We start from the raw sequence: 15,388 nt of genomic DNA, 5'->3' as shown, positions 1-15,388 counted from the left end.
CATGTCATCTTCCAGTAGAAATTGAACACAAAGCATTTTGGGCTTTGAAAACATGTAATCTTGATTTACATGAAGCCGGACGTCTACGATTAAGTCAACTAAACGAATTAGAAGAATTAAGACATGAAGCATACGAAAATTCGTTAATCTATAAAGAAAGAACGAAGAAATGGCATGATAAAAGAATCAGAAATTCAAAAGAATTTAAAGAAGGAGACAGAGTTCTTCTTTTCAATTCACGATTCAAGCTATTTCCTGGAAAATTGAAATCAAGATGGTCTGGACCATTCATAGTCAAAAGAGTTTTCCCATACGGAACGATAGAATTGATAAATTCAAATGGGATTGAATTTAAAGTTAATGGTCACAGAGTTAAACATTACATACATGGTCCGATGGAAGTTGACAACGAAGTTAATCACAATTTCGACACCACAGCTAACTAAGTGTGGGGAGAATCAAGTCTTTAAAGGATAATATATATTTCTGTTAGAGTTAGATTGTCTGTTTTCGTGTAGTTCTCGAAAATGGAACACGTATGGTCTTTCCCTAGCAGACCCTAAAGAACTAGTCTTCTCCCCCCATTCTGAATTTTTATTTTTTTTAGGTTTTTACAAAATGAAGACTGCCTGTGAATTAAACCATGGTCTAATGCTACACGCTTTGATCACTAAACGTAATAATGACATACTACCGAGTGAATTAGTATCAGTAATCAGAGAAAGAATGGACGGAGTTAGAAAAGGATCCAGATGCGAAGATAATAAGTTACAATTTGGTAAAGGAAAATCAAAATCCGCAGCGAAAAGAAGAGCACGACACCTAGAAAAATGTCACAAATGCGGAAAATGGTCACATGGAGGTAAATGTTCAAATAATCAAACCTATTCAAATACCGAATTTGTTACTTTATGCAGAGATGGACCGTTCATATGTTTAGAAGAAAAGACAATGAATGCTCGAGGTTACACCTATAATCAGCCATGGAACCCGGAAGCGAACATGAATTGGGATCCATATCCTAATTTTCCTCCTAACCCACCTCCTGATCAGTAGAGATAAGTGGTAATTTCTATTTTTATTTTAAACACTTAACATTTTATTATGTTTATGTAATGTTTGATATTTTATTATTATTGTGTACTAATATTTTTCTTATAGTTTGAAAGTGGGATGCCAAAGTTCCATTTCAAATTGCATGTATGATTATATTTGTATTGTATGTATTCTCTTTTATGCACAAAACAGGGTAAAACAACGCGTTTTCAAAGACTGGCATTAAGTTCAGCAAAAGCAAGTAATTTTGACGACAATGATGCAAAATATATGTGAAATAACAACAAGACGGAATGAACAAATGACGTGCACCATTTATCATTCAGCAAACAAACGCCAATATATTTGGAAACTTTGGTAAAAATTTAATCATTTTCACACAAATCACCCTCAATAATTTAAATTGTTACTGATTTCTTGCAAATGAGGGCATTGCAAGATCTTAAGTGTGGGAAGGGATTAAATTCTTTCGGATTTTAAAATTTTTATATTAAACACTTGGTTACCATTAAAAATACTAGTAAAGCAGTAGTTGTATTAGAATCTAGTGCTCTCTGATAAAAAAAGAACAGCCCTAGTCTTATATACTGACTACCCAATTCTAGTAAAATTTTTCAAAATTTGCAATTAAATGAATTCAAATCATGTTTATACATATTTATGAACGATAAAACTAGGTTTTAACACCGAAATTATTGTTACCTCGGAAAGGACATAAATTGAGAAACAAACTAAAATGTTAAAATTCATTTAAAATGGAATAGAGGACGATAAAAAGAAAAATAAAAAGCCAAGTGTGGGAAAATTTACCAAGTTATTTTAAACATATGTCACATATATCTGTAACAAATAACTGAAAATACTTTTGCTTTGGACTAAACTAAACTGTTTTACCCGATGAAAGAAAAGAAGAGATGGATCTACACGATGAATCAATTCCATCATTAAAAGGAAGTAAAGTCTTCCGAAAAAAGACACGCGCTTCTTGATTTAGGTCATGAAGTTGTCGTTCAGACCAGCTGTAGGTTGACGAAAAATCTAGAAAAGTCATCACTAAAATCAGCAGGAAATCCACGGACCTCAGCATTAAACAGGGTCGCCAAGTGGTCAGATTTATCCTAACCACGAGAAGGATTTATCAAGTACAATGGGGGGGCACCATGCAAATTAGCTGGATAAGACTAATGAATCAGATCCCCAGAAAGGATAATCTCCTTAAAGATTAAAAATCAGCTTTTAAGACTGATATTACTCAATCCTAGAGATTGACCTTAAAGATTGAGAATTCAAACTCATGGAATTCAATGATATCTAAACTCGAGCATTGAACGAGAAAATATTTTGATCAAAAATACAAACCGATTTGTTTTCTAAAAACCCTATTTTCAATACGTTCATTACCATTGAACGTAAAATCCTAGGAATTCACCTGGAATTCATTAGGTCACCTGAACTAAATCGGGTGTCAACCGTAAGAACGGTGGTTGCATAACATGGTCAAAGACAGGACTTTGTGCCAAACCGACAAATTATAAGGGTGAGCTTTACTATTGCTCCTACCAAGGATAGTAATTGCGTCCGACACGTTATAGACCATAATCAAAAGCATGTCACGGGACATTGCCTTAACAGTTGCTTGTTCAACGCTTTCCTTACAACCGGACGGTAGTTTGCCGAAAGGTAATATACGGGACAAGTAAACTGGACGTGTTGCTTTCCTAATACAAGGTTAGCAAGTGGGTGACACAAAACCGCAAGTTTTGAGCTAAAATTTTCAAATCTGAAACCCACCAAACCCACAAAAATATTTTGCAAACACCGGTAAAGGGTTATTCCGGAAAACTTATCTAGGGTAAAAACTAGATTTCGAAAGATCAAATGTTTTCATAAAAATCCAATTTCCTTAATGGATCTAAATTTTTATAGTCATGTGGGACTGTAAACCATATCGTTACTACCATTGTTTATACCGCCGTATAGAAATCACTGATGTACAAAGTGTGAAGAATAAAGAAGTGATTCTAGTATTTCAAGACAATATTGCTTGAGGACAAGCAACGCTCAAGTGTGGGAATATTTGATAATGCTAAAAACGAACATATATTTCATAGCATTATTCCTCAAGAAAGACAAGCTTTTAGTTGCAATTGTTCTATTTACAAGTGATATTCGTTTAAATAATAAAAGGTGAAGACAAAAGACAGATTCGACAAATTAAAGACAAAAAGGTCCAAAGAGCTAAAAAGTACAAGATACAACTAAAAAGGTTCAAAATATTGATGAGGAACGTCTCAAAATGACAAGAGTACAAGTTGCGGAACACAAAGTACGCGATTTAAAATAATACGCGAGGACGTCCGAAAATCCGGAACCGGGACCTGAGCCAAGAAGAAACGCCCGACGCAACGGACCAAAAATATCTAGTCTACTATGCACAAGAATATAATATAATATATATATAATTATATATTATATATATTATTATTATTATATTACGTCGACAAAGAAGAAAACAAAAGCAGTTGGCTGAATCCAGGGTGGCCATGCGACTCGCATGGCCAGAGGCACAAAACCATGCGAGTCGCATGGTGTGAGATTGCTGGTCAGGTCCTATATAAAGCCAGTTTTGTGCCGAGTTATGGGCATCCTTTTTCTCTTCCTCTTCAACGTTAATATATTTATATTTATAATTTATATTTTAATTTTAATTATAATTCTAATAATAAGGGTATGTTAGCGAATGTTGTAAGGGTGTAAGTCGAAATTCTGTCCGTGTAACGCTACGCTATTTTTAATCATTGTAAGTTATGTTCAACCTTTTTATATTAATGTCTCGTAGCTAAGTTATTATTATGCTTATTTAAAACGAAGTAATCATGATGTTGGGCTAATTACTAAAATTGGGTAATTGGGCTTTGTACCATAATTGGGGTTTGGACAAAAGAACGACACTTGTGGAAACTAGGCTATGGGCTATTAATGGGCTTTATATTTGTTTAACTAAATGAAAGTTTGTTAATGTTAATATAAAGATTTACAATTGGGCGTCCCTATAAATTACCATATACACTCGATCGGACACGATGGGCGGGGTATTTATATGTACGAATAATCGTTCATTTAACCGGACACGGGAATGGATTAATAGCCACTAGAATAATTAAAACAGGGGTGAAATTAAATTCAAGGGTAATTGGTGTAATTGTTAACAAAGTAGTAAAACCTTGGTTTACACGCAGTCGATAACCTGGTGTATTCATTAAACAAAGTATTAAAACCTTGTTACAATTCGAATCCCCAATTAGTTGGAATATTTATCTTCGGGTATAATAATAATTTGACAAGGACACTTGCAATTTATATTTATGACTGATGGACTGTTATGGACAAAAACCAGACGGACATATTGAATAATCCAGGACAAAGGACAATTAACCCAAGGGCATAAAACTAAAATCAACACGTCAAACATCATGATTACGGAAGTTTAAATAAGCATAATTCTTTTATTTCATATTTAATTTCCTTTATTTTATATTTAATTGCACTTCTAATTATCGCACCTTTATTTATTGTTATTTTATTTAATCGCACTTTTAATTATCGTACTTTTTAATTATCGCAAAGTTTATTTTATCGCACTTTTATTATTCGCAATTTCATTATCGTTATTTACTTTACGCTTTAATTTAAAGTCTTGTATTTATTTTATATTTTACATTAGGTTTTAACTGCGACTAAAGTTTTAAAATCGACAAACCGGTCATTAAACGGTAAAAACCCCCCTTTATAATAATAATATTACCTATATATATATTTGTATTTTTATAAAAATAAACTAATATAGCGTTGAGCTTTGTTTAAAGATTTCCCTGTGGAACGAACCGGACTTACTAAAAACTACACTATTGTACGATTAGGTACACTGCCTATAAGTGTTGTAGCAAGGTTTAAGTATATCCATTCTATAAATAAATAAATATCTTGTGTAAAATTGTATCGTATTTAATAGTTTTTCCTAGTAAAATAATAACTATTTTATATACTACCCCGCTGCACATCAGCTGTTTGACATAAACTTCTTCTTGCAGCTTCCCATTTAGAAATGCAGATTTAACATCCATCTGGAATACCCTAAAGTTCATCTTAGCAGCATACGCCAAGAACAGCCTGATAGCTTCCATCCTAGCCACTGGAGCATAAGTCTCTCCATAATCCAATCCTTCTTCCTGTTTGAACCCTTGAGCTACCAATCTAGCTTTGTTTCTGATCACAATCCCATCTTCATCCATCTAGTTCTTGAAAACCCACTTGGTACCAATGATTTTCTTAGTTTCATCATCAGGTTTAGGTACCAATGTCCAAACCTTATTCCTATCAAACTAGGAGATCTCTTCTTGCATAGCTCCTGCCCAGCTTGGATCTTTGATTGCTTCATCGGGACATTTAGGTTCAATGGTAGACACAAAATTTACATGCATACAGAAATTGCTGGTTGCATGCCTTCTTGTTTTAACACCACTAGCCAGATTACCAATGACTTGCTCAATTGGATGCTCTTTTTCCATCTAGTGTTATGAACAGGTGAGCTTGTCGTGGAACACACAGCATCTTGATCATCAGCTGGTTCAAAGGTATGAGCAGCAATTGGAGACTGCTGTTCAGTATTAATGTAACCAGTACCAGCTTATGATTCTTCAGAACCAGTAAACCTATGCTCAAGTTGTAGGACTTCAGTAGAGCCAGTAGGTCCACTTGGTTTACACATAGATGGAACAGAATGTTCCAACTCATCATCAAAGAATCCAGCAACATGGATTGGCGAGGAATTTGCAGCTGGTTCCTCTTCATCGTCAAGAGCTTGCTGAGTAGGCTCTTCAAACAATAACTCTTCATCTTCTTAACTGGAAGATGAGGCTGGAGCAGTTTCATCAAATGTAACATTAATTGATTCTTCAAAACAACCCCTTCTTTTATTGAAAACCCTATATGCCTTTGACATGTTGGAATATCCCAAGAATATACCTTCATCAGCCTTAGCATCAAACTTTCCCAACTGACCCCTATTGTTTAGAATGAAACAGGGAGTGCCAAATACGTGAAGAAATGAGATTGAGGGTTTTCTTCCTTTGAGAACTTCATAAGCTGTTTTCTGATGTCTTTTCACAATTAGAGATCTATTCTGGGTAAAACATGCATTGTTCACAGCTTCTATCCAATATGAATTTTTCAGCCCAGACTCAGCTAACATAGATCTTGCTACTTCAATGAGAGTTTTGTTTCTTCTTTCTGCAACACCATTTTGTTGAGGTGTTCTCACAGCAGAAAAGTTCTGTGAAATACCTTTATCAGCACAAAATTCTTCTAATGTAGCATTTCTGAATTCTGTACCATGATCACTTCTCAACTGTTTCACCAGTTGCCCATTTAAAAGCTCCATTCTTTTGATAAAATTGATAATTTCATTAGCAGCTTCACTCTTTTGCTTCAAAAAGAATACCCAGGTGTATCTGGAATATTCATCAACAATAACCAGTGTATACTTCTTCCCACTATAGCTGACCACATTAACAGGACCAAAAAGATCCATATGAAGTAAATGAAATGGTTTCTCAAAAGATGAGATTTGCTTTGATTTGAATGAGGCATGGTGATATTTTCCTTTTTCACAACCAGGACACAGTCTGTCCTTTGCATAAGACATGATGGGTAGCCCAGACACCAAACTTCTACTGGATAATTTGTGAATATCTTTGAAGTTGAGATGTGAGAGTCTCTTATGCCATAACCATTTTAGGTTGTCTGCTGCCTTCGGATAGAAACAAGTATCAGTTGTTGTGACTGATGTGTTCATGTCAATTTGATACATGTTTTCATGACGTTTTGCAGTCAGCAGTGGCTTCCCTGTCTTATCAAAAATAGTGCCAATTTTCCTTCTGAATTGGACTATCTTGTTCTTACTTGCCAGTTGGCTTATACTGAGTAAATTATGTTTAAGCCCAACTACATATGCAACATTTGAGAATGTGACATTTCCATTAGTCAAAGTACCAAAACCCTTTGTGTAACCCAACGAATTATCTCCATACAAAACAACTGGACCATATTTTTCTTGATAGTCCATCAGCAGGGACTTACATCCGGTCATATGTCTCGAACATCCACTATCGAGATACCAGATTTGCTTGTTTTGAATGCCCTGCACAGTAGCTAAGAGATTAGTTCTTTTTGGGAATCCATCCAAGGATGGGTTCTGGAAGGGTCATCTTTGATGATCTCTTCCTGTCTGCTGGTTTGCTTGAAGACACAGCAGCAAACGGGGTTGGGGTAAAAGGACACCGGTTGGCTAAGTTAAACTTGCTGCCACATTTGTATCATTTTCTCACATTTGGTATCGGTGATGGGTCATACACATTGTAAAGAGGATCGGGGCGATGTTTGGTTACTGCCTCAATTAGCTGGTCAAGCTTGACTGTCATAATCTCAGTGATAGACAGCTCTTCGTTCGAGTCCACTTTTGCTTTTCCCTTAAGGGCAGCTTTCTTCTTGGAACCAGTACCATAGTCATGACGTATTGCTTTGCCTTTATCTTTTGACGAGCCAGCGTGGGAAGTTACTGGCTTGTCTACTGAAGCTGATGAACTAGAAGAAGTTTTTCCTGCTGCCTTGGACTTGCCAGTATTACGTTTGACTGGCTTGTCTGCAGCAACTGGTTGACCAGTAAGTTTGTCATCAGCTGGCTCAGCACAATTGGAACTCGAACACGAATGGGAATCAGTAGGTTTAATTTTTCTAAGATTATTTTCAGTGATTTCCCTTTTGATACGTCTTTCTTTTGGAGTCATGTAGTAGATGCTTGAGGGGTCAGTAGTCTCATCAATTGAGGTACTGGCTTCTCTTGCTCTAACCTCATCCTCCAAAATCTCTTTCATGGCAGGTGGTGGGGACACAGTAGCAGGTCTAACAAATTTATTTGTCAAGACCTTTTTACCTTTAACTATCTTGGCAAAAGTATTTGGCAAGACAGCTTCAGGATCTGTTTCAAGAATTGGGTCCATGAAAGTAACCTCTTCAATAGCAGTAGCAGCAGCATAGTCACCAACAAAGAAAGCTTCAACTTGGGCAGGCACCTACTCGTTAACACACTTTGCTGTGCGTTGAGCAGATGTACACCATGAAGCGACAACCATTTTAAGATTATCCAGCTGGTTCTTGACTTCTGCTGCCTCAACGTGAAGAGACCTTAAAGCAAAAAAAAAATTTCAAGTTCGGAAATATCATCTTTCAAGATTTTAATTTCATCATTTTTGCATTTAAGTTTCTCATTTAAAGATTTGTTGTCTGTTATCAAAACTTCTTCACGTTTGCTGCCTCTGCATAAGTCAACTCTTAGGTAGTCAAACATTTTGGCCATTTCATCATCAGTATAAGTTCGAAAATTATCAACCTTATACATCAATTCAATTTTCCATTGAGGAGAATCTCTTTTCTGATCAGCTTCCCTCATATCAGCCAAAAACTTGCTACCACTATCATCCTCATCAGACTCCTTGACCTCCTTGGCTATTAAACACAGCTTTTTTCTGGAGCATAACCAGCACCATCATCATCAGTATCACTATCAGAGAAAGACGACGAGCTGGTTTCATCCCAATCATGATGCTCAGCAACTAGAACCTTTTCTGGCTTTTTACCCTTCTTATCAGTCTTAGCACTTTCCTTCATCCGAGCTTTCATAGCTTTGTACTTATTCTTGTACTTGTCAGCTTTTGAGAAAGAGTTAGCATGTGAAGTTGAAGGTTTCTTGGACATGCATTCAGCAGCAAAATGTCCAACCTTCCTACAATTATAACACTCAGATTTAGGACCCTTGACTGACTTGCTGCTATACCTAGCACTCGGTTTCTTACTCCCTTTGTATGACTTGCTGGTTCTATTACGATTGAACCTTTTGAACTGCCTAGCCAGCAAAGCCATACCTTCAGCAAATCCTTCTGCATCACTTTCATCATCACTGCTTTCTTCAGACCCAGTACCACTATCCACATCACTCCCAGCTGACTCTTCTTCTGCCAGCATCTTTTGAACCAGTAAAGCCTTTTGAGCTTTCTTTTTAGAAGCAACAATAAGAGCAGTATCATCTGTCTTAGAAGTTTTTGAAGTGGTGGGGGTAAACCTAAAGTTTTCTTTCAAGTTAAGTTCAAATTTAGCCTCTGCCTTCTCATGGTTCCAAAGTGAACTGTAGAGAAAAGACATGTTAAAGTTCTTTAGGGTCTGAGTGGTTCTTAAGGGGTCAGTAACAGATTTCCATTTAGTAGACAGTGAATCTATGAATTTGTTAACTTGTTCAAACTCATTATAGGTGACATTCAAAGTGATCAGGTCAGCAATCAAGGAGTTAAACCTAATGAAGGTTTGCTTAAGGGTTTCGTTCTTGTAGGAAAGAACATTTCATATTCACGTTTTAAAGCAATCATTCTGTTCTGCCTAACTTCTCCCATACCCTCATAGGTAACATCTAGATAGTCCAACATAAGCTTGGCATTTTCTTTTCCCTTAATCAGTTTGAACAGTGGGTTAGGCAAAGTTATGGCTAACAAGGTTCTGATCTTAGGGTCAAGTCCAACACGACATTTATCCTCAGCATCCCATCTAGAAGGAGTGAGAATAACCTCTCTGCCAGGAACAGGAACATCAGGAGTGTCAACTGTAGCTGCTGCACTACCAATAGTCTCAGTAGGCACAAATGGACCATCTGTGGCGATACCTGGCATGAGTGGGTCAATAGACTCAATGGTGAAGCATGAATCTTGCCTTCCAAGTTTCATACTCATCTTCATCAAATTTGGGTGGTCTATTGGATGAGCCATTTTCAAGGTAAGCTGTATTAGAATATGCAGCCATGAGAGAATTCAGATCCAAGATATTAATTATCAAGACTGAAGCTCTGATACCAGTTGTTGGTCCCTTGATAACAACAGGAGTATTGTAGAGGGGGGTGAATACAATTTCTTTTAAGATAACTTAACAGTAAACTCGATTAGTATTCAAACATGCAAATAAATAGAGTCACAGGTAATTTTCAACAGTTATTCTTTATTGATTGAATCACAAATAATCACAACTATCCTTGGCGGAATGATAGTTGGTTGATACAGATTACCTAGATTATAGCTAAGAGGTAAACTAACAACTATTACACGTTTTGACTCTATAAAAATAAACCCACACCACTAGTTGTTACAATAGTGGATATAACAATTTATAGTAGTCCTATTAACCGTGTAATGGTTCTATTGTCCACTGGTACATAGGATGTCTGTACTTGTGGAGATAACTATATCAGAGAGCATGCTCTCTTCTTTCCTCTTTGGTAGCTATTTGCAGGAACACCCCAATTCGGTTTGGCACCACTATTTGATTAAACAAATAGAATGTTGTTTTCCCTAGGTGATGACAAAGTATAACCCATGTCTGCACATGCGTTAACCTTCTGCATTCCCACGTGGTCTTGTAAGGTCACTTGTCAGCCGCCGACGCGTGTCCTTTTCTGTTCAACTTTGTCTTTGACTTCTGTTGAATAGTACCATTGATGTAGACCACTCGGGAAATGACTATGCTTTTAATGGAGCATAGCTGTCTCGTGTAGTGAGCTGCATTCCAACTGTGCTGGTTCTTCATTGCTGAGCCACTTCATGTTATTGATTTGCTGAGTACACATCCTGTGCTGATTGAAGAACACTGTCTACCTTGTGCTGGTAGACTGAGCAGCAAACTAAACACTCGACACAACAATATCTGCTGTCTATACATGAACAAACTTGTGCTGACTGCACATAACACTTTAGTGCAAATAAATTACAGTTTTATCATAATTAAATCCTTAATTATTTTGCGGACTCAACATAGACTAACCCTCGTGATTTGATCTCCTCGAATACTGACCACTCTTTTCTTGTTCAGGAGATGACCGAAAAAAACAAAGCCAATAGGGCTAAAAAGAAGTTGTCACAAATGACGGGGAAAAAAAGTTTTGCAAGAATTCGTGAAGAAATGAAGGTAATATATCATGGGGGAATTATTTATATAGTACGTATAGCTTTTGAATATACACCGTTAATAGTTACCTCGGTTTTACTCATTGTAGGTGAAGCTGGGAAGAGAGCCAACTAGGGTGGATATGTTTAAGGAATGTTACAAAAGCGGTGAAGGTGCAGCTGCTCGTGTCTTTGTAAGTAATTTTACAAAAGTAGATCAAATATATCCTACACATGATATCAGTAGATGTATATTTATATATATGTTAATCACCATAAACCACTTGTGAGGTTTTTATTTCATTTGAAGTATACTTTTAGGTCAGAGATAAAAGAAAATATCTATCAACCATATCTTTAATTTAATTAGTTACAAGGGTAAGCATTGCATATACTGTGATTGGGCTATACTCTGATTGGGCATTGCATATATCGAATATCAGAGTAGAATTATAATATGATAGTTATCCTTTGTATAGCTCACAAATTAGTTGGCAATTTTCCATGTATATCGATGCCATCTCCTGTATATATACTGGTCATATTATTGAATCAAATATCAATGATTTACTATCTCTTTTATGCAGGAACAAATGAAAGACCTAACCGAGAAACTCGGTGATGGTGCAACTGATGCACCTGGACCAGATAATGTTTTTGCCACGGTAATGAGTAAAGCTAAAAATGGTACTGCAGAAATGTACGGACTTGGTGTTCGCGCCAATCATTTATGGGGTACAGGACCTAGTCGATTAGCTGTTAGCAAAGTAAATGCTCAGCTGATGTCTAGAAATGCATAACTTGAAGAAGAAAATGCAAGGTTAAAAGCCGAGAAGAACAATGGTTCGGGTGCTCAGAATGATGGTTCGCGTGTTCATGCTAATGGTTCGGGTGATCACCGTTTATGGGTATGTTTCAATTTAATAGCTTACTGTTTTTTCTACCCTTTTAGCGTTCATAAATGTTTTTTTGACAACTAAATTTTAGGTCGATAAGGAAGTTTATGTAAAAAAAACCTTACAAACTTTGAGAACGTAGCAATAGGAAGGTTGAGGAGCGTTGATCCAAATACGGTTCTTAATGGAACAGAACTTGGACGTGGTTGGTGTGAGGTCCATGTTCAGGTGGCCATTAAAAAAGATGAAGCTTTGTTTAGGCCATATGATTATTTGAAATGAATTCATGACGTCACTGGTACATCTATTGCTTGGCCTGCTAAGTTAATCGAGGTATGTCCTTGTTAAATTTGTAATAATTAAGATTAATTTTTATAATGTGCACCTTTATGCTTATACATAGATGATTTAATTTGTAGTTGGTACGTAAGGATTGATCAAGATTGGATGGTGAAGGGTTGAAGAGTTTTTGTGTTTGTTAATGTGGGCCGGTTTATTAATGAATGTTTGTGTTTGAAACAATTTGTTGATACGATGTATGTGTTGGTGTGTTTGAAACAATGATTTATCCTGTCGTGATTTTATTATTATTGAAACAATATAACTTACTGTAAATGTAATCATGTAGTGATCAATATTATAATTTATATTTAATATTTGTTTTGTAATTTAAAAATTTAAAATTATTGTAATTGCAATGAATAATAAATTGATGCAATCAAAAGAAAACTGGATCCTAACAGGGCCCAAAAGGCCTAAATAGTTGAAGCAGGCCCGAAAGGCCCAGTAAGCTTAAATGTGGTGACAAGCCCAATTAGCATAACTGGGGAGAAAAGGCCCAATTATCTGAACTGGCTTGCAAAGGCCCAATTACCATAACTTGGCCCAAAAAGCCTAATTATCTGAACTGGCCTGGAAAGGCCCAATTAACATAACCTAGCCCAAAAGGCCCAAATATTTGAACTGGCCTGGAAAGGCCTAATTATCTAAACTGGCCTGGAAAGGCCCAATTACCATAACCTGGCCCAAAAGGCCCAATTATCTGAACTGGCCTGGAAAGGCCCAATTACTATAACCTGGCCCAAAATCTGAAATGGACCCGAATACCCGAACCGGATATTCGAAACTCATATGACTTGTTACGACGCTTTTTTGTGGTACTAAGTTAACATATAGTTATATTAGGACCCTTTTTTGTGGTACTAAACTACTATATTTTTATAATAGGACCCTTTTTTGGGTACTTACATAATTTTTATATATATTAGGACCCTTTTTGTGGTACTAAACTACTAAATGTATATTAGAACCCTTTTTTGTGGTACTAAACTACTATATTTTTATAATAGGACCCTTTTTTGGGTACTTACATAATTTACAATTATTTTAGGACGCTTTTATTGTTACTAACATAGTTTCTCATTATATTAGTACACTTTTTTGGGGTCCTAATATGATCTAACATACAAATTTAGGTGTCATAGGACCCTTTTGTGTGTCTCAAAATATTATAAAGTGTCCTAAAAGGCCCATTCTTAGGACCCTTTCTATGTTGTTTATAGGACTCAAATAAAAGGTCCTATAAGCATTAGGACCATTTTCGGTTAATACGACCGCTGTTGTTAGATCGTGCATTTTGGGGGTCCTATCAGGCAAAGGGTCCTAAGAATAGGCCTTTCAGGACCCTTATGGGGGTCCTAAGAACGCAGTTTTCTTGTAGTGTTCTGAGAGACAATACAATTAGATTAGGGCACTCTAAATACTTGAGTGATATGAGTGATCCGCTAGTGAGGAGCCTGGTCATCTATACTCTACATCCGAGAGTTGGAAAGTACGCCTTTTTCACTATGGACGCAATTGAAATCTAGAGACCAAAATCATCAAAGTTCGAAAATTTTTCTAATACTTTCGAAAGATGTGACGACTTCTGATGAAGGCATAATAAAAGGATCCACGAGTGGGCAAGAAAGAATCTATTAGAAAGAACCTTATAATCCCGCTTTTTTAGCTTGAGGACAAGCAAAGCTAAGCGTGGGGTATTTGATATCGGCCAAAAAGTCACGTTTTTACCCCCGATATTAAGCCCTAAATCAACAAAGTTTCACACGTTGTCAGAAAAATTATCTATTTTTCGGTTGGTTTTGTAGATTAAGTAATTACGAAGGCAATGTAAAAAGATTGAAGTAAAACGGAGCTAAAACGAAGATTCTAGAGCGAAAACAGTGAAAGACAAGAAATTAAGTTATGATCTAGTGAATTTCAGCTAACCAGGCAAGCCAAATAGCCTGCCAAATGGCTTGCTTGTATGTCAAACGGCTTACCACACGGCCTGATCAAACAGACACCTTAAACGGGAAAAACAAGCAAACAGGCCTAGCAAACGGCTTGCCAAACGGCCGGCCAGCCTTTTGCTAGCAAAAATCAAGTCTATTTAAAGGGCTCTCTCCATCCATTTCAACACACACTCAATTTGTAATTCACTTTATATTTTCAAGCTTTTAGTTAGTTTTTAGTAGTAGTAGTTAGCTTAGCTTTTATTTTCTGAAGGATATCCCGGCGAGTCTCTGCGATCTCGGGCATATTTCTTCAGCCTTTTCAGGTTTTTTATCTGAAACGCTTGTCTTTTGTATTAAACATGTGTTCCTACTTTTTATGTATAATAATGTGTTCCGATATTACCATGATAGCTTAATTAATCTGTATGTTGCCATGATAGAAGTTTGGGTTAGCGTAATTATGTTAATTTAGTACGATTGCTGTCGTAATATTGAACCAGTAAGTCTGATAGATTTGTATTCTAGCATCTTAAGGATTGACAAACCTAGGTTGTGATCAGGACTTGTCCACCTATATGAACTTAGCTACTTCATAGGATTAAGACCCATGGTTATATTGTACCTGAAGATTCTATGAACTCGGTATGGCTGGAGTTCCCGAGAGGCATTTAATGCGCTTTTGGGACACGAAACTTAGGAATTGAGACATGAATGACCTAGTATGCCTATTGACTGTTCCAAAGAGACCTCTTAGGAGCTGTTAAGATCTAATTAGTGCATTTATAAGATCTAATCACGTTGATCAAGTGTCATTATATTATACTAACTCATGCTTCAGTTCCCAACACCACTTCAAAAACATTCATAATTTAAACTCGAATTTTAAAGAAATTTAGAAACTAAAATGGTTTCCTTTATGATGTAATACGGATAGCACGAAGAGATAACTAATTTCAGACAAGAAGAGTTATGAAAATATCCTCAGAAATATCGAAGATATTTATGATGATATTTTGGGATTTCTAAGTTCGATGGTTGATGAAGAAAGATTTTTCGCAAGATTTTAACATAAGTACGGAGCAAGATATTCGTTGAAGATTTCATCGGATCCAGAATTACCTAG

The 15,388-nt window shown here is 36.3% G+C and overlaps 1 protein-coding gene across 1 annotated transcript in view; it reads left to right on the top strand.

The window, feature by feature from the left end:
* LOC139859979 (uncharacterized) overlaps positions 1-11,893 on the top strand; it is a 30,324-nt gene extending 18,431 nt beyond the window's left edge. Inside the window, exons 3-5 of the mRNA XM_071848753.1 lie at positions 11,020-11,115; positions 11,204-11,287; positions 11,681-11,893. Coding sequence (XP_071704854.1) covers positions 11,020-11,115; positions 11,204-11,287; positions 11,681-11,893 — 393 coding nt within the window. The remainder of the gene's footprint in view (positions 1-11,019; positions 11,116-11,203; positions 11,288-11,680) is intronic.
* The last annotated feature ends 3,495 nt before the right edge of the window (positions 11,894-15,388 follow it).

This window comes from Rutidosis leptorrhynchoides, chromosome 7 (genome assembly GCF_046630445.1).
Source record: "Rutidosis leptorrhynchoides isolate AG116_Rl617_1_P2 chromosome 7, CSIRO_AGI_Rlap_v1, whole genome shotgun sequence".
NCBI classification, from domain to species: domain Eukaryota; kingdom Viridiplantae; phylum Streptophyta; class Magnoliopsida; order Asterales; family Asteraceae; genus Rutidosis; species Rutidosis leptorrhynchoides.
Note: the sequence above shows the minus strand (reverse complement) of the source record. Positions and strands in the feature narration are given on the sequence as shown.